The sequence below is a fragment of the Colletotrichum chrysophilum genome (genome assembly GCF_026319265.1).
Source record: "Colletotrichum chrysophilum strain AFK26 chromosome Unknown scaffold_38, whole genome shotgun sequence".
NCBI classification, from domain to species: Eukaryota; Fungi; Ascomycota; class Sordariomycetes; order Glomerellales; family Glomerellaceae; genus Colletotrichum; species Colletotrichum chrysophilum.
Window position 1 is genome coordinate 105,949 of NW_026517325.1, and position 25,205 is coordinate 131,153.

General features: G+C 55.2%; 6 protein-coding genes across 6 annotated transcripts; 3 read left to right on the forward strand and 3 right to left on the reverse strand.

Annotated features, from left to right (window-relative positions):
- Window positions 1–2,320: 2,320 nt before the first annotated feature.
- On the reverse strand, window positions 2,321–3,445 carry CDC42 (Rho GTPase; the record flags this gene model as incomplete). The annotated part of the gene is made up of 4 exons (XM_053178406.1): window positions 2,321–2,386; window positions 2,440–2,818; window positions 2,992–3,111; window positions 3,426–3,445. 4 exons carry the CDS (start codon window positions 3,443–3,445, stop codon window positions 2,321–2,323), a joined length of 585 nt encoding a protein of 194 aa, XP_053037609.1.
- A 5,577-nt stretch (window positions 3,446–9,022) lies between these two features.
- COL26b_005566 (uncharacterized protein) lies at window positions 9,023–9,661 on the forward strand (the record flags this gene model as incomplete). The annotated part of the gene is made up of 1 exon (XM_053178407.1): window positions 9,023–9,661. The coding sequence occupies one exon, from the start codon at window positions 9,023–9,025 to the stop codon at window positions 9,659–9,661; it is 639 nt and encodes a 212-aa protein (XP_053037610.1).
- A 921-nt stretch (window positions 9,662–10,582) lies between these two features.
- COL26b_005567 (uncharacterized protein) lies at window positions 10,583–12,638 on the reverse strand (the record flags this gene model as incomplete). The annotated part of the gene is made up of 3 exons (XM_053178408.1): window positions 10,583–11,791; window positions 11,842–12,148; window positions 12,211–12,638. 3 exons carry the CDS (start codon window positions 12,636–12,638, stop codon window positions 10,583–10,585), a joined length of 1,944 nt encoding a protein of 647 aa, XP_053037611.1.
- Window positions 12,639–13,149: 511 nt separating this feature from the next.
- On the forward strand, window positions 13,150–16,118 carry COL26b_005568 (uncharacterized protein; the record flags this gene model as incomplete). The annotated part of the gene is made up of 4 exons (XM_053178409.1): window positions 13,150–14,007; window positions 14,061–14,213; window positions 14,571–14,756; window positions 14,808–16,118. 4 exons carry the CDS (start codon window positions 13,150–13,152, stop codon window positions 16,116–16,118), a joined length of 2,508 nt encoding a protein of 835 aa, XP_053037612.1.
- A 980-nt stretch (window positions 16,119–17,098) lies between these two features.
- Window positions 17,099–18,059, reverse strand: COL26b_005569 (uncharacterized protein; the record flags this gene model as incomplete). The annotated part of the gene is made up of 2 exons (XM_053178410.1): window positions 17,099–17,878; window positions 17,958–18,059. 2 exons carry the CDS (start codon window positions 18,057–18,059, stop codon window positions 17,099–17,101), a joined length of 882 nt encoding a protein of 293 aa, XP_053037613.1.
- A 3,614-nt stretch (window positions 18,060–21,673) lies between these two features.
- On the forward strand, window positions 21,674–22,459 carry COL26b_005570 (uncharacterized protein; the record flags this gene model as incomplete). Its single annotated transcript, XM_053178411.1, has 2 exons — window positions 21,674–22,003; window positions 22,070–22,459. The coding sequence occupies 2 exons, from the start codon at window positions 21,674–21,676 to the stop codon at window positions 22,457–22,459; spliced, it is 720 nt and encodes a 239-aa protein (XP_053037614.1).
- Between the last annotated feature and the right edge of the window lie 2,746 nt (window positions 22,460–25,205).

Sequence of the window (25,205 nt, forward strand, 5' to 3'; positions counted from 1 at the left end):
GGTCCGTGTCTTTCTTCGTAGTGTATGAGTTAATCGTCTCTTGTTGATAAAGTTGGGGCAGATGGGTTGAGAGGTCGAGGTTCAGACAAGGAAAAGACGGCTGGGAAAAAATTAAATGCCTGGTTTCAAGTCTATCGGGAGAATTGCATGACAACTTAAAAAGACCAGCCGATTCGGCGGGACCGGCTCAGTGCACCGCAACCGGCCCGGCCTCCATTTGGAAGATGGCCTCAGTCTGCCACTTTCATAGATATGGCCGATTCGCCCACTTTCTTCGTTGCCGAGAAGGGCGCTACCTAGTCTCCAGTCGAAGCTCCCCCGAGGGGAAAGATACCCGCTGGCCGTGGCCCAATTGACCAATGCATCCACCGTCGTCCGTCGTTGCGGTGTCAAGCTCCTGGCCGGAGCTTCTAGGCTCCCGGAAAATGCGGAGAACATCGGGTTCGAAATAGGCAAGCTATCCGTTCTGACCAGTCAATCGACCTCCATATCCGAGGGGGGCAATAAACCGTCAACCAATGCATTAGCCTATCTTCGGCCCTCTGCTCCTTGGGTCGAATGGCCCCCGCGGAGGATGGAGGGGTAGCGTGGCCGCCGGCGAAGGGACTGCGGGGCCGGATATGCAGCTAAGCAGCGTCCGATTTCCTCCCGCTCCCCGATAAAGTCTTCAAACAGTCTATATGTAATGATCAACAAAAGGTGCATATATCCATCAGAATCGCCAATCCCATCCAAACCCAGCCGCACTCGATGCTCTCAGAATTCGTCAACAACCTGCCGATTGAGGGGTGGCTGACGTGCCTAGGCGCCAAAATACCCCAGCATCATCGGTTGGCCAACACGAACCCCCCTTTACCCTCAGAGAACAGAGCCTTGCATGTCTTGACCATCGACATCTCCACTCTTGTCCCCGGGGGCCCCATGGCCTTCCTCGTGGCGTTCGTAACCGGCTCCCGACATAGTATGCAACACCAAAGGCAGCGAGAGGATGAAGTCCAAATGCGGGGGAGGCAGGAGCGAGATTCAAAGAGAAGAGGAAAAAGCCCGGGTCTCCCCCGCGGGGCGTTTGAACCCGTTAGTAAACGGCACTAGTCTGACCACATCTGTCTCGCATTGATGGTGGCAGAGGCGCCCGAGGTGCGACGTCATTCCCCTTATGCAATACGCCTACCACCCCTCAGCCGAAAGATCGAGGGGACCAAGGGGTTTCTAGTGGTCGTTGCGCCTCTATGAGTCGTCTCCTGGGCAAGATTGCAAGATAGGCGTAGCGGAACAAAGAAAGCGGTTGTGTGGCGGCGTCAAGACTGCTGGGCAGACAGAACAACAATGCCGTCCCTGTCGCAAAGCTTACTGCTCACCATCCATTGCCCATCGCGTGTGTTTGTCTGCCTCAACGTGGTGGCGGTAATGCTGTCATTTCTCCCTCTCCCTCTCCTGCAGGCACCATCAGGGCCTTTGGATGGCGTACTCGGGGCCGAGAGAGGAACTTGCACGCAGGAATGACTCGCCGGGCCGATAGGTGGTGTAAACACCGAGTCTGTGGTGCGATGGACGAAGCAAGGTTCCTGGACTGGCCGGTGCTCATCGTCAGTGTGTCTGTACGCCCGTCCAATCATCGCAAAATGAACCGAATAGAGAATAGGGTCACCAAGCACTTCAGCGCGAAAAAAATTGACCATCGATTTAAAGTGCACTCCAATCGCCAAACTGTCCTATCGAAGTATTCCTGCCTGCGTGTGATGAATTTACCCATCCCTAAATGTAGAAAGAAGCAAGAAAGACCACCAAGATCCGGGCTAGGGGACAAGGAGCTCGAGGGGCTAGGAAGAGGGAAGAGGGTAGTAGGTTGGGGGTAGAGAGAGAAGGGGGGAGGGGAGGCGATGAGAGGACCTTTGGGAGTTTGGGAACCAAGTATACAAGGGGAAATACAGCCCGTCGTTTTGATCCGTTTCCCTCTTTTCCTGCAGTCCCCCTCGTGACGAAAGATGCCTGATAGCCCGGACTGTCGGTCAGATGGTCCAATCCAAGCCTCGCTGTCGTTGAACCAGGAAGCCCAATCCATTAATTCGCGAGAGATGACTGCCCTGATCGGTTCCAGAGTTGCGGCTAACCAAGATCCAGCGTGTCCTATGCCATGCGCGCTGCAAACAAAAAGAGGCCCAAAATGCCATTCAAAGCCGGATGTCCAGAACCGTTTGCGCGCGCATCTGGAAGGCAAGAGAAAAGGCCCAAGCCTGGTTCTCGGCTTTTTCGCTCGCCGCCAGAGCCAGAACCTGGGCAGGGCGGAAGGAAGCGAGACCCGTGGGGAGAGGGTTCGCAATCAGAGGACAAGGCACTTGTGCGACTTCTTCTTGGGAGCAGGGGGCTCCAGAGCCGCAACGATCGCCTGTACACGGGTTAGTCGCGCATCATGGCAACGATGACGGAGAAAGGCCGTACCTCATCAAAGACATCCTTCAACTTGAACTGCGTCAGAGCACTGCACTCGACGTACTTCACCGCTCCCAAGTCCTTCGCCATCCGCTCGCCATCCTCTTTCCGTACGGGAGACATCTTCTGCTTAGAAAGCTTCTCGCGCACGCTGGGATCCTCTCTCAAGTCCACCTGGGTGCCGACGATAAGGCAGGGGACGCCAGGGCAGTGGTGATGTACCTCGGGGAACCACTTCTCGCGGACGTTCTCGAAGGAGGCGGGTGATGTGACGCTGAAGCAGACGAGGAAGACGTCGGTCTGGGGGTAGGAGAGGGGGCGCAGTCTGTCGTAATCTTCCTGACCGGCGGTATCGAACAGTCCCAGGGTGTAAGGCTCATCTCCGATCCTGCAAAAAGTGGCCATCAGCGCAAGGCCTACCAAGTTTTCCCAAACAATGCCAGCAGATTCCATTCCCTTGATCCTCCCATCCCTTTTGCCCGTCCATTCATGCTAGGTCCCCCTCTTCAAAGGGCCTTGGAGCCTGGTGTTTGTGTGTCTGGAAGCGCTGGAGAAACTCACATTACAGTGACGGCGTAGTTATCGAAAACGGTCGGGACGTATTCGGAGGGGAACTTGTTCGTCGTGTAGCTGATGAGAAGGCATGTCTTTCCGACCGCACCGTCGCCGACGACAACGCACCTGGAGGATGAGGGTCAGTTCTGGTCCTGAGCACAATGCCCAGTGACATGCGCGCTTTGATGACTGCGGTGAGAGTGAGGGAGAGAGAGGGGTCAGCCCAATCCAGAGGCAGCCAGCGCCAGAGAGGGCAGCCTCGGCCATCTGGCTAAATGGGCAGTATGGCCATGACGAGCGACAACATCTAGATGGGCGAAGATATTGAGGCAGGTGGAACAGAGTGACACAGCTGGAGTCGAGGGACTACAACTTGTGACTGGGGAAGGGGATGGAGATGGGAATAGGGCCACGGCAAAACGGGGAGAAAATGTACGCACTTGATAGTAGCGACGACCATTGTCTAGATCAAAGATGCTCCTGTGCAGGAGCAGAGACCTGGGGAAGAAAAAAAATAAGACTGGTCTCTCAGTCTCTCCCTTATCGCGCGGCGCGTCGTCGAGTGTCTCTGGTCTTGTCGGGGTGTGATTTCCAGGCGGGTAAGGTAGGCAGGTAGGTTGGAGAGTGGCAGTGGTAGTTGGTAGCAGTGGTGGTTGCCGTCGCTGCAGGGCGAAAGATGGGTAGTGGAGACGGTCGAATCGAAATGGGGGGGCGCGGCGAGGAGGAACGTGGAACGGGTCCTTGTTCGAAGCCGCAGGTAGGCAGGCAGGGCGGGTGGTGGTGGTGGTTAGTTGGAGAAGGAGAGAGGGTCCAGGGTGAGCAGGTCGAGTAGGCCCGTCTTGCAAGGTAAGCGTGGGATTGGAAGTGTAAGGTAGCGGCGTCGCAGGAATAAGGCAGGGCCCGGCCAGGCAAGCTAGCGGGTCGGGTAGGTGAGTGGGTGGGAGTGGCAGAGGAGGTCAGTTGTGCGTGGTGTTGTCAAGTAAGAACGGCCAACGGAGAGGAGCAGGTGGGCGGGCGAGGTTAGGGAGAAGAAAAAAAAAAAAAGGCAAGAGGTGACACTGGCGAATGGTGATGAATGGGTGAATGGGTGGATGGGGGGGCCGTCCCAACCAAGGTCGCAAGTGAGATGTCGTCGGGGATTTTTTTGTGTTCTTTTTTAGCAGCGATGGCGCCGGGCGGTCTCGACACACACGCGGGAAAGTGGAACAGCAGGCCCGACCTGGAAGTAAGGTAATAGAAGGGGGGGAAAGGGGTCACCTTGGGGGTGGAAAGCCAGAGGCGAGGAGCGGGCAAAAATGAATAATGAAATAAGTTTTCTGGGTGACGACCAGCAGCCTGAGGACCTGAACGCTTGGAGTGAGGTGTTCCGTCAGGGAAGGAAAGCACCATGGACTACGGATACCTGGACAGACTACAAGTACCTGCGACGGCAGGGGATCGAGGGGCAGAAAATAAGAAAAGAGAAGGGAAAAAGAAAAGAAAAAAAAAATGTGAAAAGATTCCGCACGCAAACCGGTAATTAGTAGACACGATGGGCGGCTGCAGGAACAGTACCTTGCACCGCGAGGCCTGTGTTGGTTGTGCCAAATAAAATAAAGGTATTCGAGGATTGAAAAAGAAAAGAGAAAATTAAAAGGTTCCCTCTGAGGTTGCTGTTGATCATGGCACGCACGCAAACTTTGGTCCCATCTACGGAGGCAGGCAGCGGCTGCAGTAGCACGAATAGTGGTACCAAGTCATGGTCCAGTGGCCATGGCCAAACTCGTGCTTGGTAGGCAGGAGCATGCCAGCTTGTTCCGGAAAGCAACGTAAATGAGATCCATGAATGGCAATCTACAGATACCCAGGCAGGCCAGATATGGCAGGCCCTTCTCAGAGGCTAAAGATGACAACCTATCAACCTATCTTACCTTGCCTTGGACAAACATACAACACATGCGATCTGGAAAGGGGGGGAAAAGCCCACACTCCTTTCCTCACGAATACCTTTGACAGAACAGGTCGGTGATTCGGAGGACGAGGGGAGGCGTGGGAAGGGGGTTTTGCAAGGCTGAATCTTGCAAGTTTTGGGATTGGCGCCTGCCCTTGGACGGGAGTTCACTGTTCCAAAGGAATGGATGGCGCCTGGCCAGTGGCTCTCGGGTACTTGGGACTGCCTGTTGGTGCAGTATTAGCTGCGAGCTGGACGGCATGGCACAACCCCGGAAGGTCGACGAAGCAGAGCCCAGGGCAAACCAAGCACCGCCTTTGGAGTTTGGAGTTTGGACTGGGGGGTTCCCATCAACCTCAGCGAACCATCACGCCTGGGCTGGCCTGCGTCCAAGGGGTACGTAGACCCGTACGAGACGGACACGACATTGCCAGTCAGTCCCAGTAGCCAATGCCCGGATGGTCCCTCCTCTCGCTCGTCCAGTCTTGCCCGACATGCAGCAGCATGGACGGGAGGGTAAACAGCCGCCCAAGACTGAGGCACGCATATGGGGTGTCGTCCCTGTCATTGGCACTGCGTATTTGACATCTCCACCACCATGGTGATGAGGTGAGTTGGTCGAGTCTTGGGTTCGGCTTCGTGGTTCCGTCTCGCTCGGGGTCGGACGCGGGGCACTCGTAGCTTGTTTTCGTTGACCTCCTCTTTCTTTGCTCACCGCCCTCACCAATCACTTTTGCTACCCGTAAAGAGTGGACCGGTCCCTCGTCTTTGGTTTAAGCGGGACGCTGGATCTGCTGGCTTGAAGTTCAGCAGAAAAGAAGATCGTGAGCCGGGCTCATTCCGAAAACCATGGCGCCAGGCCCGGCCACTCGAGGCTGGCGGCTACCCCTACGCACTTCGCAGTTCGTGGTGACATTGGGTGTCATCTGTCGGCAGAGTGGCTGTTCGTACGTACATGGAGTGCCAAGTGGTGCTGCATCTCAAGACCGCGACCCAAGGACCCTCGTCCTGCGTAAATTGGGGATGGTCTCTCCACTCCATGCAGCGCTGCGACTTTAACACGTAAAATGCATGTGCATATCTGGCGGTACGTACCGGTCCCAGGATAAAGTGGGTCCAGGACGACACTGGTGGACGGAGCGACACTGGACACCGCCCAACTATACCTTAGGTAGAGCAGTGCAGTGCAGTCAGTCCAAGCTTCTTCTGTAGCAAGACCCAACCAAGCAGGTGCACCGCCAGCTCCCAACACCACCACCGCCCAACAGCTATCTAGGTACCAACCTACAGATACCATTATGGTATGCACATGCAGCTCAAGCATCAAGCATCAAGCCCAAGCACGAGCACGAGCACAGGCACAGAGAGCAAAGCACAAGCAGCGGAACCGACAGCTGCACCTCATTCCTGACATCACGCCAGCCAATTTGCGGCCCATTTTGCTTTTTACCTCCCGCTGCATCTGCGACTGCACTTGCACCTGCCATTGCCGTCTTGTGTCACCTCAGCCCGCCACGGTGCACCCCAATCACTCTCAACTCGGGTCGTGATATCTCTTGTCGGAGGCATCCTGCTCTATCCGCGGATAGGAAGAACCACCAGTTCGTTCTCGCTTCAGTAGAGCTATGCCGTTGTGTAAGTGGCCCCCACGCAGTACACCCTCTCTCTCAAGCCGTTTTGATGTCTCTTTTAAAACATCCAAAGTCAAAACCACTCACCCACCTTCATACTTTTCTCTCCCTCCCCGTCTAACCCCGAATGCACAGAGCAGTTCGGGGTCCTACAGATGGACATCAACGCAAGTTTGTCCAGCAAGCTTATTTCTTCCCCATCTACCTGTCCAAACTCAAGCCATTTCCTTTTTCTCACGTAAACATCCGACGGCTCCCGCCACAATGCGTATCCTGGCCTCCCCATCTCGGAGCAAAATCGTAAGTTTGACCACCACCGCCGCCGGCCTTCTTCCGCCTCGCATGGCCTGCAGCGGCCGTGTATCGAGATGGCAGGAGCGCCGGATCCAGACCGTTCTCTTTGCCAATTGTCCCGAGTGTTACTTTCAAAGCGGCTGCAAATCCTGGCCCGCTGGGTCCCACGCCTCTTGCCCTGCACCGATGCTGGAACGGTGCATCGGCTTAAGGTGACCTACCTTACCCGGGCGTATCCGCACCTCCATAAGCCACGGGGCCCACGACCCTTAAGATTGGCCAGGTAGCGATACTTGAACCTCCCTATTCATTCACTTGACCGTGAGAACTATCTGGGCTGTTTCAGTCAACACCTGCCGAAGAATAAGAAAGCCGGGTTTCCTCGACGTTGGCTAAGCATCATGTTGCCAGCAGTGTTTACTCACACAGGCAGCGTCAGGACAACTTGCTACGCCCGAGGCGCCTGTGCGTTGGGTTCATCCAGCAAATACTTCAGCAACCCTTTCTTTGTCTCTGGCTCGAGCGGCCTTGACACAAAATGCCAAAATTGACACGCCATCCCAATTGCTGGTTGTAGCATGTCGTGTCAGCTAGAGACACGTCCCCTATGCAACTTTCCTTCTGCCGCCTGCCGCCGCAATTACTCGTCGCCGTTGGTGACAGAAAACGTGGGAAATCGAGACAGCAAAGGACAAGGCAAGCCAGAGATTTGGGGACGGAGGGCGCCACGCTGCAGACGATCCCCTCGCAAGTCATTTGGACGACACGCACTTGAGGCAGGTCCCGGGAGCAGGGAATTAGCCAGACGGGGGACCGGTCAACGGATACCCGCAGACTTCTTCAATGCTTCCATCCAGCCATGACTCCGGCACCTGGCATAATGGCTTCGGCTTGCTGTCTCGCATCGTCTTGCCCTATTACTCCAGCCCGATGTTCCATCGCAGGGAGGGCAATCCAATCTACCGTCTTGGGGGAAGCTAAGCAGTCTACATGCCTTTTTTCCGCCCATCGTCATTCCCAGAATCCCAGTACCGCTGCGTCCCAGGGTCCAACGTGATCGAATACCGGGATCTCCGACATAAAAGGATGGTCCACGGCTCGTGCGCAACGGATTGGCGTTGACGACGGGGAACAGCTCCTAAGGGGCTATTGGTCTATTTCCTCCCACCGTCACTGAGGTGTTAGTGTTAACTCATGATTGTCCCGCTCCCTTCAGACAGCATCTATATCCCCCTGCAGTTATTTCTCATCGTTGTGCAATGTCAAGCCGTTCAAGTCGCTCTCTAGCCGCTGTCGAGGCTGAAACATGAAGCTTTGCCGGAAGAGTCACGCTGAATGAATACGAAAGTCATGGCATTACAACTAGCCAGCCAAACAAACGACCCAACGGCTTCCCGTGAAGGCTGCGGCTCGGAGTGGAAAAGGAAGGGGACTTGACAGTTCCGGCCGCCTTTGTTCCGATTGTTTGCCGGCCCCGCCTCGAACTTCGCCTCATCTTTGTGCACCAGATTGCCGTTGTCTTGCACCCATTCGGTTTGTTTGTTCATCCCTGCCATTGCCCCGGAACGACCGCCCTGCCGTTGGGCTTGCCCAACGACATCTCGTAATACCTACCTAAGTAGTGTAAGTTGCAGCTCCGTGGACAATCAATCGCGTGTGTCCTGCGGCCAATTGACAGGCAGGTGCTCTTGCCAGCCCCGGGGACAGCTGAAAGTACAGGTACCTTCATCGACAGCTCGCACACCCGGATTAGCAACTAGGTGCTTGTTGAGTGCCAAGTACCACTACGACTGCCACAGACTCGGGTTTTGGGGTCGCTAGCTCAGGGCACCCCCCTGCACCGTCCCTCCTTTGCAGATCATCGCTCAAGCCACGCAAATTCCTTACTACATACAGCTGCCTCAACTTCATGCGTCGCCTCGCGCAGCCACCTTACTCTGAATACCTTATCACCGTCGCCTAGAGTCAGACCGCTCCATTTCCCGTCTTTGACGACATCTTACCCCTACGAGTACGTGTCACTCTCATTCAAGTGCATCTTTTTTTTTTTCCTTTTTTCCCGCGGGACACTACAGCACCCCACCGTTGCCGTCTCGGCCCTTCTGCCACAATATCACCAACTACATCCGCCCCGGCCCAGCTTCCGGGCCCCCCCGTCTGCCGCCGTGCCGCATTACACACCATGGAGACGGACCATATCGATCAGCTGCTGGAGCGCTTTCTCATCCTGCTGGATGAGTATACCGTTCTGCGAGAGCTCCTCAGCAAGACTCAGGCTGGCATGTATCAGAACATCGCACGAGCCAACTTCTCCGCAGAGAGGGGCGTCAGATACGGCCCGGACTACTATGACGAGCGCATGCAGGCTTCGAGAATCCTCTCCATCTCTGCCGACAGCAAGGGTGTCCCTCGCTACGAACTTGTCAAGCCTGCAGAAGATGTAACGAACCCAGGGACCCAAGAGGCTCCAGTCGGCGAGCGGAAACCCGACGGCCAAGATGAGGCTCCGGCTGACGAGGTCGAGCCAACTGAAAAAGCAAAGGACGCTACGAAAGCAACGAAGAAGAGCAACGACCCTATTCGGTGGTTCGGCATCCTCGCGCCGATGCCTTTGCGTCAGGCGCAAACGTTGTCGGTCAAGGCGGTGCAGGACGTGATTCCTCGTCTGGTCTCTGTCCAGGCTGAGATGAAGCATGTGGAAATCGAGGTCAGGCGGGCACAAAAGAAGCGGGCCAAAGCTGAGGCTGCTCAGAAGAAGATTGACGAAGCGGCGGCAAGTCGCGAGTCGCACGCCCCCAGGGCAGCAATTGATTCTACGTAACCGGGCAACCCACGCAACCGCAACCTCTCAAACCATCAATGATGGTCGATTACAACCCAGGACATCCACGAGTATTGTCACTTCTTTCTTCTCGAGTTAAGCGTGGTCGGAGGGCAGCTTAAGGCTCACCATTTGAAGCTGCCTGCCTGTGACCGCAAGAAGTCACTTGCAGATACCCTAGATGAGAACGGCTACTGCCAATATCTCCATCAGATCTTATTCCCATCAACCCTCCGTCCTAATCAGGAATACACTTGCAGTGTGACTTGTTGGCTTGCGGCCATTTTCAATGTATGGCTGTTGGTGTCTCTGTGACGGAGACTAACATGAACTGGTCGAGGATCTACACAACCTAAGTGTGGCGTGGGGTAGGTTTTGTAATGGCGAGGCTCTCATCTGGACAACTCAGTGACAGTAGACGGTGTGCGCACCGGTGAGAGGACTGTACCAATGGTGGTGAATGATCCCGCGAAAGAGAGCGTCGACCTATATAGCATTGTATGTGTAGGCCCGTATCTAGACGATGCGCGCAAAACCTGAATCGGGCCTGGTGGGTAACGACGACATCATGTCAACGTTTAACAGGTATGCTTCTATCAATATACGTGAGTCTCGGCCAGTGTTTGTAGTTTCGTTTGGCGGTTGTGATCTTGCAGAGATGTTTAGAACGCCAATAATCCTCATTGATTAGCACAATTGCCCAACAGTACAGAATATGTACTGATCTGTTGCAGTAATGCCGCATGGTAATGGCGCCCCTTTTACGTCTTTCTCCCTCGGAGCGATGTTCTTGGGGCAGCCCCCATTTTCCCTGCGCTCAAGCATCGTCTTCAATTCAAGTACAAATCAAATTCTTCGGGGTACACAGGAAATATAGCCGCGAAGGCAGGAAAACCAGGTGATCTCGTTCTTGGCAACCGTCTAACGGAATCTATCTAGGGTTTCTAGGACGTCGTCCAAGGACTCCTTCAACGGGTGGCCGGTGCCCACATGTCTCTGTAACCGCGCAGCTATGCCGAGAATGGCGCTCGTAGAGTGTACGTACCGCTTCCTCATGCCCCCATGAGCACTCACGAGCAGAGCTGTTGCCAGTTGGAGGGCAGCAATCTGGGCCTCCTGGACGAGAAGAGGCTGTTCGGCCTCCGGAACGTCCCAGGCGGCGACAGCAGTGATATAGGCCATCCAGTCCACCCTCGCACCGCCATCCTCGCCCTCCACGATCGGCAGAAGAACACGCACAATCTCGATCCCACGGGCTGCCTCGATTTCATCGCCTAATGTCGACGTATGCTGCAGGATGGCTATCAAGTCGGCCGTGAGGGCCTGCCAGCCACCGTGGGTGGAAAACTCCTCGAGTCCTGCCTTCTCGACGAGAATTCCCTCCAGACCAACCAGGACGGGTGACCGGAAGTCTAGTCCAGAGGGAGAGCTGGACTTGAACAGGTCGACCAGCATGTCTGTGAGTCCCGCGGCTTCTTTCCGCAGAAGCTCGTTGTCGTCCTCGCGAAGCCAGATGGCCAAGGCCCTCACAGCTGCCAGGATGAGGGGATCTTCGTGGACGTTATCCTTCTTGGACTCCCAAGAAATCGTGAGCCTCTTCCCGGCGGATGTATCTGTCTCTTTGGTGCGTGCGTCGGGGTGCAAGCCGAACGTGCCCGCCACTGACGCGTCCCACCTGTCTCGAAGAAACTCGATGGCCAACGACATGGCTTCCGAGATAGTCCTTCGGAGCTTCAGCAGGTAGTCTGGGGGCATGATCATCGCATCTGGCGACTGATCGTCGTCAAGGCTTCTCACTAAGTAGCCGACAAAGTGTGTAGTGACGTCGAACGCCGAGCCAATACGCTGGGCGACGGATGGGTAGGTTGGGTCATTCAGAAGTTCTAGCAGTCGTGGCAAGGTCACTCTCGTGTCAGTCAGGAGCAGGGTGATGAGTAGGTAGGAGAAAGGCTTGTCGTCTTTGACGTCGCTGGTGAAGAGAAGCTTTGCCGCATCCTCGTGATAGACCTCGAGCAAAGAGGCTGCCGCGATGGTGTACGCGTTCCTAGCCTCGGGCGTAGGTCTGCTTGTGAGCAACGTCTTGATGAAGTTGATGATAGTCTCGATCCATGTTGGATTCGACGGGAGCGCCTGCAAGCGTGTAAGTCAGCCGCCTGTGTCTTTTGGGGGGGAGGACCTACCTTTGCGTCGGAATTTCGGAGAAAGTTGCCGAGGAATTCAAGCAGGGTGACTCCATCTGTTCCCTTGAAGGATGAGACTAGGGCCTGGATAGTGCTGTCGATTTTCTTGCTCAAGACGACTCTGTCCTCGGCAAGGTCCATGCAGTTGATGTACGCGAAAGCAAAGATTTCAAGAGCCACCGGGTCACTCGGTGCAATCTCAACCAGTGGGCTTACATCCTCAATTTCTGAAAATACCCGAGCGCCTTCTGGGAAGACGACAAGTGCAAGAATGGTCTGCACAATCAGCCGAGATGTCTCGCCAGAACTGCCCCCTTGAGAGTTAGCGTTGCAACTTTCCCCCCTGAAAAATGTCTCTGGTCGACGCACCTCCGTAGCAAGCCTGACACAAGAAGGGGCAGCCTCCCGACAAGCCTCTTGTCTCTCTTTGCCTGGTCAGGCAGTAATGATGTGAATGTGTGTATGACTGAGACGGCCAGGTCCAACATGTTTCTGGCGTCTGCTGCCTGAGCCGACTGAGCGGACGAGCCTGTCTTCACGAGCCTGTCGAGGAATTTGGGGGGGACGCACGCCCAGAGGACGGAGACCGTCTCTGCGTCATTCCTGAGTCCTTCGGAGTTGTCAAGCACGCTTCTGAGAAGTGCCAATCCTACGAATCTCGACGTGTCATCCTTGGCTTTCAGCATGGTCTGAATCTGATCGAGCGAGGCTGTTTGCTGTGTTTCTTGCGGAGCGTCAGACGCCTGCGAGGCAGTCGCCTGCGGATCCGTAGGTCCTGAAGACGCGTCTTGATCCATTCCGTTCGAATAAGGACGACCTGGTGTTCTCTACAAACAATAAGGCTGGGTATAGAGTAAGTTGAGTGAGTTGTAAGTCGGATTAGGGTAATTTCCAGTTGTCAACATCTGACAACGCCCGCGCCCTCTTTCATGAAAACCGTCAATCGTTTTGGTAGGGCTCCCCGTTAAACAGAGAATGTCGGTCAACAGACTACCGATCTGCAAATAGAAGCTGCCCGAAGCCAAGACCAGAAGAACAACACTCTCGTGGAAAAAATGCCCCGCGCAGATTTGACCCAGCAGATCGAAGAGCATTCTCCACGGTACATCAACATCCCTGCAAGCGATCACCGGAGGAAAGACTGCAAAATGGTCCGAGCTTCCATATCGAGTCAGCCACGCGCGGCTTGTCACCAAGCAGGTATCTGGCAGAGAGGCGCAAGGTGCAACCTTCAACAAAGGCGAAACGACAACAAGATGGCCATTCCGAGGAACTGAAGAGAAGTCGGGTGTTCCTCAGAGTCGCAACATGACCGGCCACGCAAACAATGATTCTTCGGCCTCGTCCTCGTCGCGACCGTTGAACAATGGCAGCAGCAGCAGCAATAGTAACAGCAACAGCAACAGCAACAGCCCCCCCGGCGACCGAGACGAGCTGGAACTCTGGAGCGAAGACGAGGACATCGCCGACGTCCTCACCGAAGACCCCATCCGCGACCGCGAAGACCTAGAAGAGCCGCTTTCCTTCAAGCGCAAGCAGAAGCAGAACGTGCTGTCCACGCCTGGGCGCTTTCTCTCCGCCATCACCGGTTCGCGACCAGGCACCGATTCCCCCCACTCATCCCCGCGAGCTCGAACGCCGATCCAAGATGCTGGCCGACCGGGCTTCACCTCCCCGCGCAGGACAGGCGGCAATGCGACAACGACCCGTGGGACGAAAGACGGCGCGTCGTTGGACTGGTACGTTGAGGGGCCGGGCCGACGAGTTGGATACGAGGACTTGACGGCGATCGATTGGATTTTCGAATACACAAAGGAGCGCCAGCGCTTGCGCGTCCTGTACGCGAGCGCGCAAGGCCTTCTGGGCTACTTCCAGCAGCTCGTCGACTCCAGTCAGGTCTGGATTATTCTCATCCTGACTGGTATGGCAGTTGGTGCTGTCGCAGCTGGAATAGACATCACCACGGACTGGCTTGGCGATCTGAAGACCGGGTACTGCTCGGGCGGCCCCGAAGGAGGCGCATTCTACCTGAACAAGGGGTTTTGCTGCTGGGGGTACGATGAATTCTCCAAGTGCGCCGGATGGACGCCTTGGGCGAAGGCTCTGGGAGTGTCTTCCACGGGCGGGAAGTGGTTCATAGAGTACTTCTTTTTCATGTTTTTGTCGGTAGGTGATGTTTCGGCAGATGCGTCAAGAGCCGCTGCTAACTCTTTTCCTAGGTCGTCCTGGCTTGCGCAGCGGCTATACTGGTCAGAGAGTACGGTATTTATGCCAAGCATAGCGGTATCCCTGAAATCAAGACGGTCTTGGGCGGTTTCATTATTAGAAGGTTCCTTGGCAGCTGGACCCTGATCACCAAGTCGCTGGGACTGGTATGTCAATCTAGTGCCCACTGCACGAAATCGCGCTCACGAAAATCTACAGTGTCTCGCTGTTGGGTCTGGCATGTGGTTGGGTAAAGAAGGCCCCCTTGTCCATGTTGCTTGCTGCTGCGCAAACCTATTTATAAAGCTGTTTAGCAACATCAACGAAAACGAAGGTCGGCCGTCCCTTACATCGTTATTCTGGCATATTTCTGACAGTACTCCAGCTCGGAAGAGAGAGGTGTTGTCTGCAGCGGCGGCGTCTGGCATCTCAGTGGCTTTCGGTTCGCCGATTGGAGGCGTCTTGTTCAGCCTTGAAGTTGGTGACGCCCGCATGCCACCCTGTTCTATACTTACTGTGTTTAGCAAATCTCATACTATTTCCCCGACAAGACGATGTGGCAAAGCTTCGTTTGTGCCATGACTGCCGCTGTCGTTCTCCAGGCATTCGACCCATTCCGCACAGGTCAGCTCGTCATGTATCAGGTCAAGTACAGTACTGGCTGGCATGGCTTCGAGCTCATCCCCTTTGCCCTGCTCGGCATCATGGGTGTAAGTGTTTTTGGATCGACCACCCGGGAACAGGGCTAATCAACGTTGCAGGGCATTTACGGCGGCTTGTTCGTCAAGGCCAACATGGCTGTCGCTCGGTGGAAGAAGAACACCCCGTGGCTCCCAGGACCCATTACCCAAGTTGCTGCTGTTGCGCTTTTGACAGCGCTCATCAACTATCCAAACTCGTACATGAAATTCCAGACATCGGAACTGGTATCCAACCTGTTCGTGGAATGTACAAAGTACGTCGATGACCAGATTGGACTTTGCAAGACGGGAGTTGCATCAGCACCGACTATCGTACTTTTGGTCTTTGGAGCCGTGCTTGGATTCTTCCTAGCCACCATAACATTCGGGTTGCAGCTACCTGCTGGTATAATCTTGCCGTCAATGGCAATCGGTGCTCTCAGCGGTCGCGCAGTCGGTATAATCATGGAGATTTGGGTCGCTAACCACCCAACCTTCTTCCCGTTCGCATCATGCGAGCCAGACGTCCCTTGCGTAATACCCGGGACGTACGCCATCATTGGCGCAGCAGCAAGTCTGGCGGGCGTCACTAAAATGACTGTGTCGATTGTGGTCATCATGTTCGAGCTGACAGGAGCCTTGACTTACGTCCTGCCCATTATGATTGCGGTCATGATTTCCAAATGGGTGGGCGACGCGATTTCCCGACGAGGCATCTACGAAGCCTGGATACACTTCAATGAGTACCCATTCTTGGACAACAGCGAGGAAATGGTCATCCCCGACATACCCGCTTCACAGATCATGACGCGTATTGAGGACCTGGTTGTACTCACGGCAACGGGCCACACAATAGCCAGCCTCAAGAACATCCTCGACACACATCCCTACCGCGGCTTCCCAGTCATCTCGGATCCTCGCGATGCTATTCTATTGGGATACATTTCGCGGCAAGAGCTCACGTACAATCTGCGAATCTCTTCCTCGCCTCCACGATCTCTCCCTCCAGAGACGGAGGCGTACTTCTCCCATCAGCCGCTGGCCGATCCCCGCACGACGCTGGACTTGCGCCCGTGGATGGACCAGACGCCAATCACCATGCCGTCGAGGTCTAGTCTTCACCTGGCCGTCACTTACTTCCAGAAGCTCGGCCTTCGCTACGTACTCTTCAGCGATCGCGGGGCCCTGCAGGGTCTCCTAACTAAAAAGGACGTTTGGTACGTCCTTAACGGCGCCGAAGAAACGCGCCGGACGAGCGGTCTGAGCAGGGACATGGGGGTGCAGTCTGGCCTCACGCGTGAAGACGGTGGCGGCGAACAGAGGGGCTTGCTGAGGGACGACGGGCACGAGGAAGGTATAAGCCCGGCCGATGACCGAGATACAATTTTATGAAATAGAGTGCGATCTCAGGACAGTGTACGATTTACAAAGACATGAATACTGTTTGCCATGCTACATTTTGTTTGATGCGGCTGTCGTATTTCGTGAGTTGGCAATATGGCCTGTGTGGCGTCGACATAGGGTTGTTGGAGAACGAAGGAAGTATAAAGGCAGATATTGAACTGGTTGAGCGTATTTCAATCAACCTCGTTGCCTTCTTCACAAGTCTTTACAGTTTTGTCATGTCCACATCCAGGAACGCAGACCGTTGGACGGCTACATTGCTGCAGTTGAGTGCTGTTCCTGTACAAGATGAGTGGCTTTACGAATTGCGTTTCGCGTGTACAATTTTTCATCATAGTGTCATTTCCATCTACCATTGAAAAACTCTTGTCAAGCTGCGCACACCTCGTGCCTTCTCATAATTGCTAGTTGACAAGTTTCCTGCAGGTCATGTCTAACGAATCTGTTCTAGAAGCAGGAGGGTAGAATACAAACATCAACCTCAAACCTCGTTTGCGAGAGTCAAGGCCAAACCCGCATGAATTTGGTGATTGTTTAGGTCTTTGGCGCTAGAATCGCCTGCTTGGAGATTACTCTAGTAACGACTTTCACTTGATGATCCAGAGATGCGCATGTATACTTATAGCTAATGATCTGATATAACGTTGGTTCCATTGTAGTTACGTGACATTCGATATCCCGGCACGTTGGATGTCTCAAAATGGGCTCGAACATACGACTTCATCACATAGGTAGCAAGGAGCACGAAACGATGAACCGTAGAGGCGCACACCATTCTATGACGTACGCTTGCTTGTCCAAATACACAGCTCGTAGATGCTCAATAATACTTTACATCCTCCGCGACGCCAAGAACCGTAACGCCTAAACAGATGTGTAGGGTATCTCCAAAATCAGTCTGACCGCCCTTGATGCAACAGGTCAAAAAACAAATGTCCTCGCACGAGCACACACGCATTGTCGGATCTTCAGCTTCTCGCGTCGATCTCCATCTCAACAGGTAACGTCCCAATATCCCCTCCTCGACACCAGTCCACGGCCGCAGGCAGCCCGCATCCCAGAGCCATGATACGCCACGAAGGCGGCCGCCAGTCGGGGAACATCTCCCAGACGGCCTTCATGCCGGCCTCCATCTGCAGACTCATGATCTGCACCAGCTCCGACTGCCGATTCGCCTCGACGAGTTCGACCTGGTCGTAGTACACCGGGTTCTCGTCCCTCGGTATGAAAACGAGACTCTCCAACCGTGGCATGCGCGTGCGCACCTGCTTCAGCACCTCCACCGTCAGGTTCGCGGCCGACATGCTCTGGTAGTACACGGAGTCGATCCAGAACAGTGAGTCGTTGACGGCGAGGTGGCGCACCTCGGCGAGGTCCGTGGGGTCACACAGCGCCATGACGGTCATGAACTGCGATTCCGACGCCATGTAGCCGTCGCGAGCGCCAAAGTACAGGACATCGCGGTACCGGTCGAAGAAGATTTGGCCAGGATTGCGAGTCATGCCAAAACTGAGCCGGTAGGACTTCATGGCCTCGACGCGAGACTCATGGCAGACGTGGAGGTTGACGGGAATGGATGCGTAGGAGATGCAGCCGCTAGTCGATGGTCGCCGCTGAGCGGCTGGGTAGACGTCTGCAGCGAAGGACAGAGATTTTGCGCCGCACCGTATGGGGACGATGCGCGGCGGAGGTAGGTTGAAGTTCCATATCTTGAGGCGAAGTTCTGCGGGCAGGTATGGGAAAAGGTGCTATTGCGATGGGAAGACTCGATGTTAACGAGATAGGCTTTCTCGGGAGATCGACGAAGCTACGGCAGTTTAAACGTACAAAGTGGTCTACTGGTCGCCGCGACGGTGTCTTTGGCTCGCGGGAGCCGTCCGTTTGTGTCCTCGCAACGGGCGTCGTCGTCGACGTCGGGATGGGTAGCATGGCGTGTTGGAACGCGGGCGCAAGATTCTATCTATCGATGATTGCGAACTCGTCGTCGGTAATGTGGGAGGAAAGGACCGCAAGTGCGGTGGGTGGGTGGATGGGTAATTTGGCCAATGCGGGACACGATGACGGAGGGGTGGCAAGCGTGAGAGGTTATTATATCGGTCGCAGCGGCGCGGCGGGCTGGCAGCGCCATCCTGGGCAAACGAACACAAAGGATATGCCTGCCAACCTGCATCCCGCAAGGTCCAATTCGAGCCGAGACATCATTAGACTTTTTTGACAAATACCCAGCCCCGGCCGAGCTGTAAAGGTAGACCAGGCTCGCTGGCCTAGGCGGGGGGGAAAGGGCAAGAGTCTGCATACCCAAGTTCTGTCGGTCGTGAATCATGGTAATGGAAGACCACACCCCCCTTCACCCCCACCCCAGTCATGGACGCATGGTCAGGGAAGAAAGTGTGGCGGCCCAGAACCCGAGGCTTTGGGTCGGGTCGACAGGGGTTCTCAGCATCTGAAGGATTCAAATGGCCAATATTTCCCACATAACGCAGCCGGGGGAGGCTCCAAATGACAGGATGCCCGACGGGAGCGAGGTGCTTGGGAGCGGAACCGATCGAAGGGATAGCCATATGCACAACAGAATCACAGATGTGTCAGAACTGAGCCATGGCTTAGGGTCCCATTGCTTGAACGCCTGCAGCCGCTCCCGTATTCCTGCCAATCGTCGTTTGACATTGATTTTGTTGTATAGTCTCAACGGAAACTCATCGACTGAGCATATCTCTGCACCTCTTCAGAGCGAGATGTCATCCGAGGCCGTCTGTAGGTCTGTTCAAGGCAGCCTCTTACAGACCACGCTGATCATGAAGTGCGGGTTGCAAAGAGCTAGGGGGATCCGTACCGGTCAGGTTCCACTGAACCAGGTGCGGACAGACGTTGGGGGGCAGACTGTAGCTGGGATTCGCTGTGGGATGACGACGACGCAATATCTGCGGTTCTCGTGGTTGTAGACAGAAAGGAAGTCTGTATATCCGGCCGGCCGTAAGAGGGCAGGACCGTAGATCGTCAAGATGCAAAGGCGGGGGTGATGGACGTGTGGTTGGTTCCAATCCGTTGGGCTGAGCCAGGGGTCAGGGTATGTTTCGCTGGCTGCTGCAGTCTGCTTATGCCTCCACTCTGTGAGTGAGCACAGCTTTGAGTGCTGATTGGTAGATCAAGTCGGCGTCAACGCCGTGCCCCTCGGCTGGCCTGCAAGCAATCTCAGCTGAATCAGGGTACGTAGATTCGCCGACCTGCTCGGCGAGGCTCCAGCATTATTAGATGGCATTCTGGCCAGGAACCTGCAGGGAGAAAAGTCCGATTTTCCGACCTGGCGTTTCTTTGCTTTGCACGAAACGCAACAAGCTGGGGCATGAGAGGAACTCTGAATAGTAATCACCATCGACCGGCTTGCGGTCTCGACTTTTGTTGGTTTTGGTGTCAGTGTCACAGAAGTCAACCCGGGTGTTTGGTTCTTTTACCCAGAGGGACGGGCTTGAGGTGCTGTGCCGCTGTGTTTCCCCCGTGGCGCCACTGTGAGACTTCCTCTAGGCCAAATTGACCTGTCACCTGCTGGCAACTCGATGGCCGAACTTTGAACCCCACAGTCTTTGGCTGCCGAACTCCGATACTGGCCATTCCTAGCTGAAAGTTGGCCTGGAGGAGGTTCAGAAGGCAGCTGTTTGCTTCACGGAGCATGGGCCGATCGGCATTCCTCAGCTGCGGACGTTGGAGGCCAAGCAGCTAACCTCCCGCCTCGCCCGTTGATCTTCATTCGCATCCGCCTTGTGCGTTGTCTGACATTGACGATAAGTTTGATAGTGCTCAAGATGACCTTGGTAGGCTGCCGTTCTCTCAGGCGGACCGGGGACTGGTTCCTCCTTCGGCTCGGGATCAGCGGCAGGGTGAGGATTGTTGACATGCGGAGTATGCGACCCCAGCCGACGAATGCTAGTTTCCCTTGTCAGCAGGAAAACAGGCCTACCAATATTCGTGGGCGATTTGGCAGCGATAGAAGTGAGGCTGGGAAGACTGGCGAAGTGTTGGTGTGACATGCAACAACAACAAAGTTGACAGACTGACAGGGAGGCAGTGGATGCGTCCCGTTGCCGGTGACACTTTCCCGTCGGCCGCCCGAACGCCATCCAAGTTGTGTTTGTTGCCTTCATTTCCAGTGACAGGGCCAAGGTTCTGCTAATGATGACAGCCCTGCCGCTGACGGTCACTGGTTGGATCTGTTTGGTCCACTGAGAGCCTCGTCGCCTTCTGCCAGCCTGCGGCTGCCATGCAAGAGCCTGAGTGCTTGCTTCATTGCCTGCCCCTTCGGAAGAGGGTCTGACCCCCTGTCGTCGACACCCCCCAGTGATGTGGAATCATTGAGGAAGCTTTGGGACGGCAAAAACGCCACCATCCCAATGGGTGCTGCATGTCGCAGTTCGCAGACGAGACACTCACTCGTGGGTATGGAGAGTCCAGCGCCGACTAGTCTAGTTCCCAGGAACAGAGCTTAGCGGACAACATCGCAACGGGCCATCATAAAGATTCCGACGTATTGAAGGTCCGGGAGGATGCAGAAACCGCAATCCGCATTTGTACGAATGCCTTGCAAATGTTGTGAGATGAGAAACATCGAAATGCAGGGCCAGCAGGGGGGGAAAACCAGCTGTGTAACTCAAAGGTCCGGAGTCATGATGTATTTCATGCATATACGAAGATGAAAATTGCTTGTTTCGCCACGGCAAAGACGACATCGAGAATGTTTGGTAAAACACCGTGCAGTCCCTGCCAACTGGTGTCAGAAGGAGGGCCCGCAAAAGATCAGTCGGGAGCTGGGATGCTTAGATAAGCGTGTTGTTTCCTAGTCACGTGCATGCTCGGTGACGAAGATGACTCAGCCAGACGTCGGATTGAACTTTTGTTTCGTTCCACTGAGTTCAAAGTCTGTCTCCGCCCTTCCCGCTTGACGTGAGCTTATTCTCTGGATCACCTTGACGGCGGCAACTGAGCAGGCCCTCAGAGCAATACCCCTGTGCCGAAGTAACCTCGATTGTGACACTATTCAAGTCGGCGAATAGGCTTCATGCCTGGATTTATTTCAGGGTGTTCGCATGCTGCCATTGGCCTCATCACAGGCCTTCCCGCTTCTAAGCGCCTGGGATGACCAAAATAGGGACCAGCATCTGCGGGCGTCTGACCAATCCCACGCCGGACAGCTCTTACAGGGTTCCCAACTATCTCCAACTTCACACCTCAACACGTCGCAAGCGCGGCTATCTTGCATCGGCGCGACGCTCGTCATGATAATTTTGGATCGCATCTCCCTTCCCCGGAGGTTGACAAGATTGCGTGCCGCGTCCACACACGGCTCAAGGCGCCTATACGATACTTGTCTGTTGTATTTGTACGCATCCAAGTCCCCCTTCCCAGGTTTCGAGATGGCAAACCCAAAGCATTGCCTCCTTTCCCTTTCTCGTTTCCTACGTTTCGTTTCTATTGTAACGGTCGATCTCTAGGTTTAGTCATCTTTTCTTCCTATCGTAATTTTTTTTTCTCACGTCTCCTTCTCTTCCGCCATGTCTTCCGAAGAAAAGAACATCACCCAAACTTCAGGCTTCGAGGTTGATCCCGAAGACACTCAATACGCATCGCAAGCCCGTTTCCTTGGGACCACCGACGCGGCAAGAGTCAGCTTGACGGCTGTGGCTCTGCTTGCAGGCATCACCATCCTCGGCGTATCAGCAGATGCTCTCGCAGTCTATGATGCGACCCACGTACCCACCAGCTACCTGCTCCCGCTCTGGCCGGATGCCTTTGACCTGAGGCCCACGGTGGCTCTTGTGGTTGGCAGCTCCATTGTCATTGTTGCCAACATTGTTTCGCTGCTTTTCAGCCGGGTCCAGTCTGTAAGTTGATACATCATGGCAAGGCATTGCGGCAGGTCGACTCGGACTAATGCCAAACGTGAATAGCTGCGTGGGCGAGCCCTCATCCACAACTCACTAAGCGTCGCCGCTCCAGCAGTCGGACTTGTGGCTGCAGTGGTCGCCATGTCGGTCTTCTACAGCATCAACGCCTCGACCACTGTGGACACGCTCCAGAGCTGGAGCTGCCGATGGTCTGACGTGGTGATGGTGACGCGGCCTCACTTTGGCACTCTTTGCAAGCAGAGCAAGGCCGGACTGTACATGTCCATCCTCCTGATCCCAATCGAAGCCATTACTCTGGGAGCTGGGGCGTATCAGATGGTACTCGAGAGGAACATCAGCAGGGCCAGCGGTGTAGTTCAAGGACGCCGCAAGTCCGGCAGCCCCGTTCCTTCGTCAGTCACCGCCAGAGATATTGAGGGAGAGGCTCACTAGGATGTCCGGAGCGGAGCCGTCGAGACGACGGGGTTGCCTTTGCCACAGGGTCGGGTACGCTGTCAGGGTGCCAGTGACGGTAGACGCGCCGGAAACGGACGATGTGCGGTCATGGAGTGGGCGTTCAGGTCAACGCAAGACCAGGGAGATGCAGAAGTCAGCTGCGTCACATTTGTACCAAGAAGTGTCTCTTTCACGGGTTAATATTTCGCTGTTGTCAACAGGACCAGTGAGACTGTCCAATGGATTACGTTTTCGATCCAGAATCCCCATCGATCCAGGAATCCGATCTTTCCCCACCCTCCTGATTATCCGACAGACTCGTAATCTGATTCACGAACTCACAGTCCATGGCCGCATGCGGCAGCATTGGAAGGGAGAAGACTGAGCTCGCAATCACTGAGGGTATCAAAAGTGGCGAAAGGAGCCTCCACCGACGCAAGTGCAGCTGAGAGCTTGGGAAGCATCAGTTGAGATACTGGCCGTTTGCGGGTGGAGGATGCGGTGTGGGGGTCTAGCAGGAGATGCCGTCGTCCCGGCCATCAGGTACGCTGGCAAGGCCGGTCTAGCTTCTCGTACCTAGGGTCTGACATGGCGGTTGGTCAGGTTAAGGTCGTTCGGAGACGCAGCTTGAAGCAGGTAAGGTAGGGGACCAATGCAGGGTGGAAGTCTGATAAGACGCTTTTCTTGGGGAAAGGCTTTAACCTAGGTAGGGCGTAGTAGTTCATCTCTTGTCTGCCGGGAGCTACGACGGCCTTGGTTTGAAGACTACTGCAAAATACGAGTCGTCTAGAGCACTCAGGAGACCCCTGCAATTGCCCTACCTTATCTAAGGTTCTTCAGATAGGTACCTAGGCACCTCAGGTAAGGTACCTTAAGGTATGGTATGGACAATTGTGCAGCTCAGTGAGCTCACTCACCTGGTAGGACACTTCTTGTCTCATCAAATTTCAGTGGAACGCCCGCGCAAGCCACCCAGAAGGGAACACGGACCTGGCGCACTCACGCGAGCGCCAGCTACACAGGCTAACTACCCAGCCCAGGCTGGACTACCTGGAGGCTCGCTACGGGAGTTGGACGCTGCCGGGCCACAGAGGATCTGCCGTGGAATGATTGGATCAATTGCAAGTGTGCTCAGAAGCTAGACGAGACGAACGCCGCTTGGGCCTCTCATCTTCCCGCACTATTCTCCGAGCTCACAGGTACAGCTCCACTCCACAGGGCACCACACGCATGGCCCCTGCAACAGCAACAACAGGTGAGGGCCGTGACTGTGGCTGTCTCTTGGAAACGTCTTGAGGATGATGATCACTACCTACGCACCGTGTGAAAACCTACCTGCCTTTGACAGGGTGATACTGTAGGGATCCTGCGGATACGCAGTAGGCATCTTGGGTAGGATGGTAAGCAGGTCGGTCGATCAGCGGGTGATGGGCGGGCAACCGTAAAGTGCCCGGAAACATGTGCATTCCGTCACAGACCAGGACGTTTCCTTGGGTCTCCCGCCGAACCCGCGCGTTCGCGTCCCCAGTATATTAGCTTGTCCGCCTCTGGACCCGCCGCTGCATTCCTGGCCACGCTGAGGGCGCAATCAGACGAGAGAGGCGCTAGACGGTTTGGCTTGTAAAGCCTGTGGCCTGTGTCTAACTACCTACCTGATGCGCTTGCTACGGCGCCTATGCCAAACATGGTCCCAGAATTGAAGAGACAGGCAGACGGAGCAAAGGGTCCAAGGTTTGCCCTGTTTCTAAGATACGGCATATCTCACTGCAAACCACGCGAAAACAGCAAACAATGCTTGCCGGGCATGCCAGCTGCGTCGCCCGTGTGCCACGCCCGTCCATCATGCAGCTGGCCGAGTAGCTGGTCTGCGGCGTGCCGTTGACCCTCCATGACTCTCCTATTCTTCCATTCTACCTGATGCCCGACCGACGACAAAGAGAAGTAGCTCAAATGGGGTTCCCGCCATGCATTCCAAGGCGACACGATGGTCCTGGACCCTGTCGTCCCGATGCCTAGTCACAAACTAGCGTGCTGGACTGCCCTCGACAATGTCTCCAGTGCCATCCATGCCACTTTGGATGTGGAGGCGGCACCGCTCCAGTCCTGCGGAATCTCAGAAAATCTATCTTGTCGCAGAGCTTCGGCCGCACACATCTGGACACTGCGGAAACAGCCTCAGGAACTCCCGTCTCCAAGGCGAAGGACGGTGAAGGCGTAATGGGATGATGCGTATGGGCTCGGTTGCTACCGCATGCCACACACACACACCTCGAGGGAACCTCACAGTCGCAATCAACAGAGGAACCCTGGCAACAAGCACAGAACAGTCCAGGCGCAGGGAGTTGGGTAACACGGCGATGCCTCCAGATCCCGTTGGATCCATCAAACTGAGGGACTCCCCCCGGCAGGAGCGATGCCCTATCCTTCCTTAACATAGTTGCCTAGTGAGGAGATCAAAGAATGATTTGGCTCGTTAGCGCACGGCGTGGATTGAGAGTTGAGACTCTGCCTTGGTCGTCCAAGGACACGAGGCAGAGGCAAACCCAGGGACCAGTACCAACACCAAAGATGAGGCAGGTGAGGTAAGCCCGTACTGTCCTGTCCAGTCCAGCCCAAACCGCTTTCCTTCTCCCTCTTTCCTCCTTCCGTTCAACTTGATCGACCTGTCTTGTCTTGCATTGAAACCGGGCTCGTCGAGCATGGGAAGAAAGACCTACCTAGGTGCGTGCATCGAGCCTTGGCT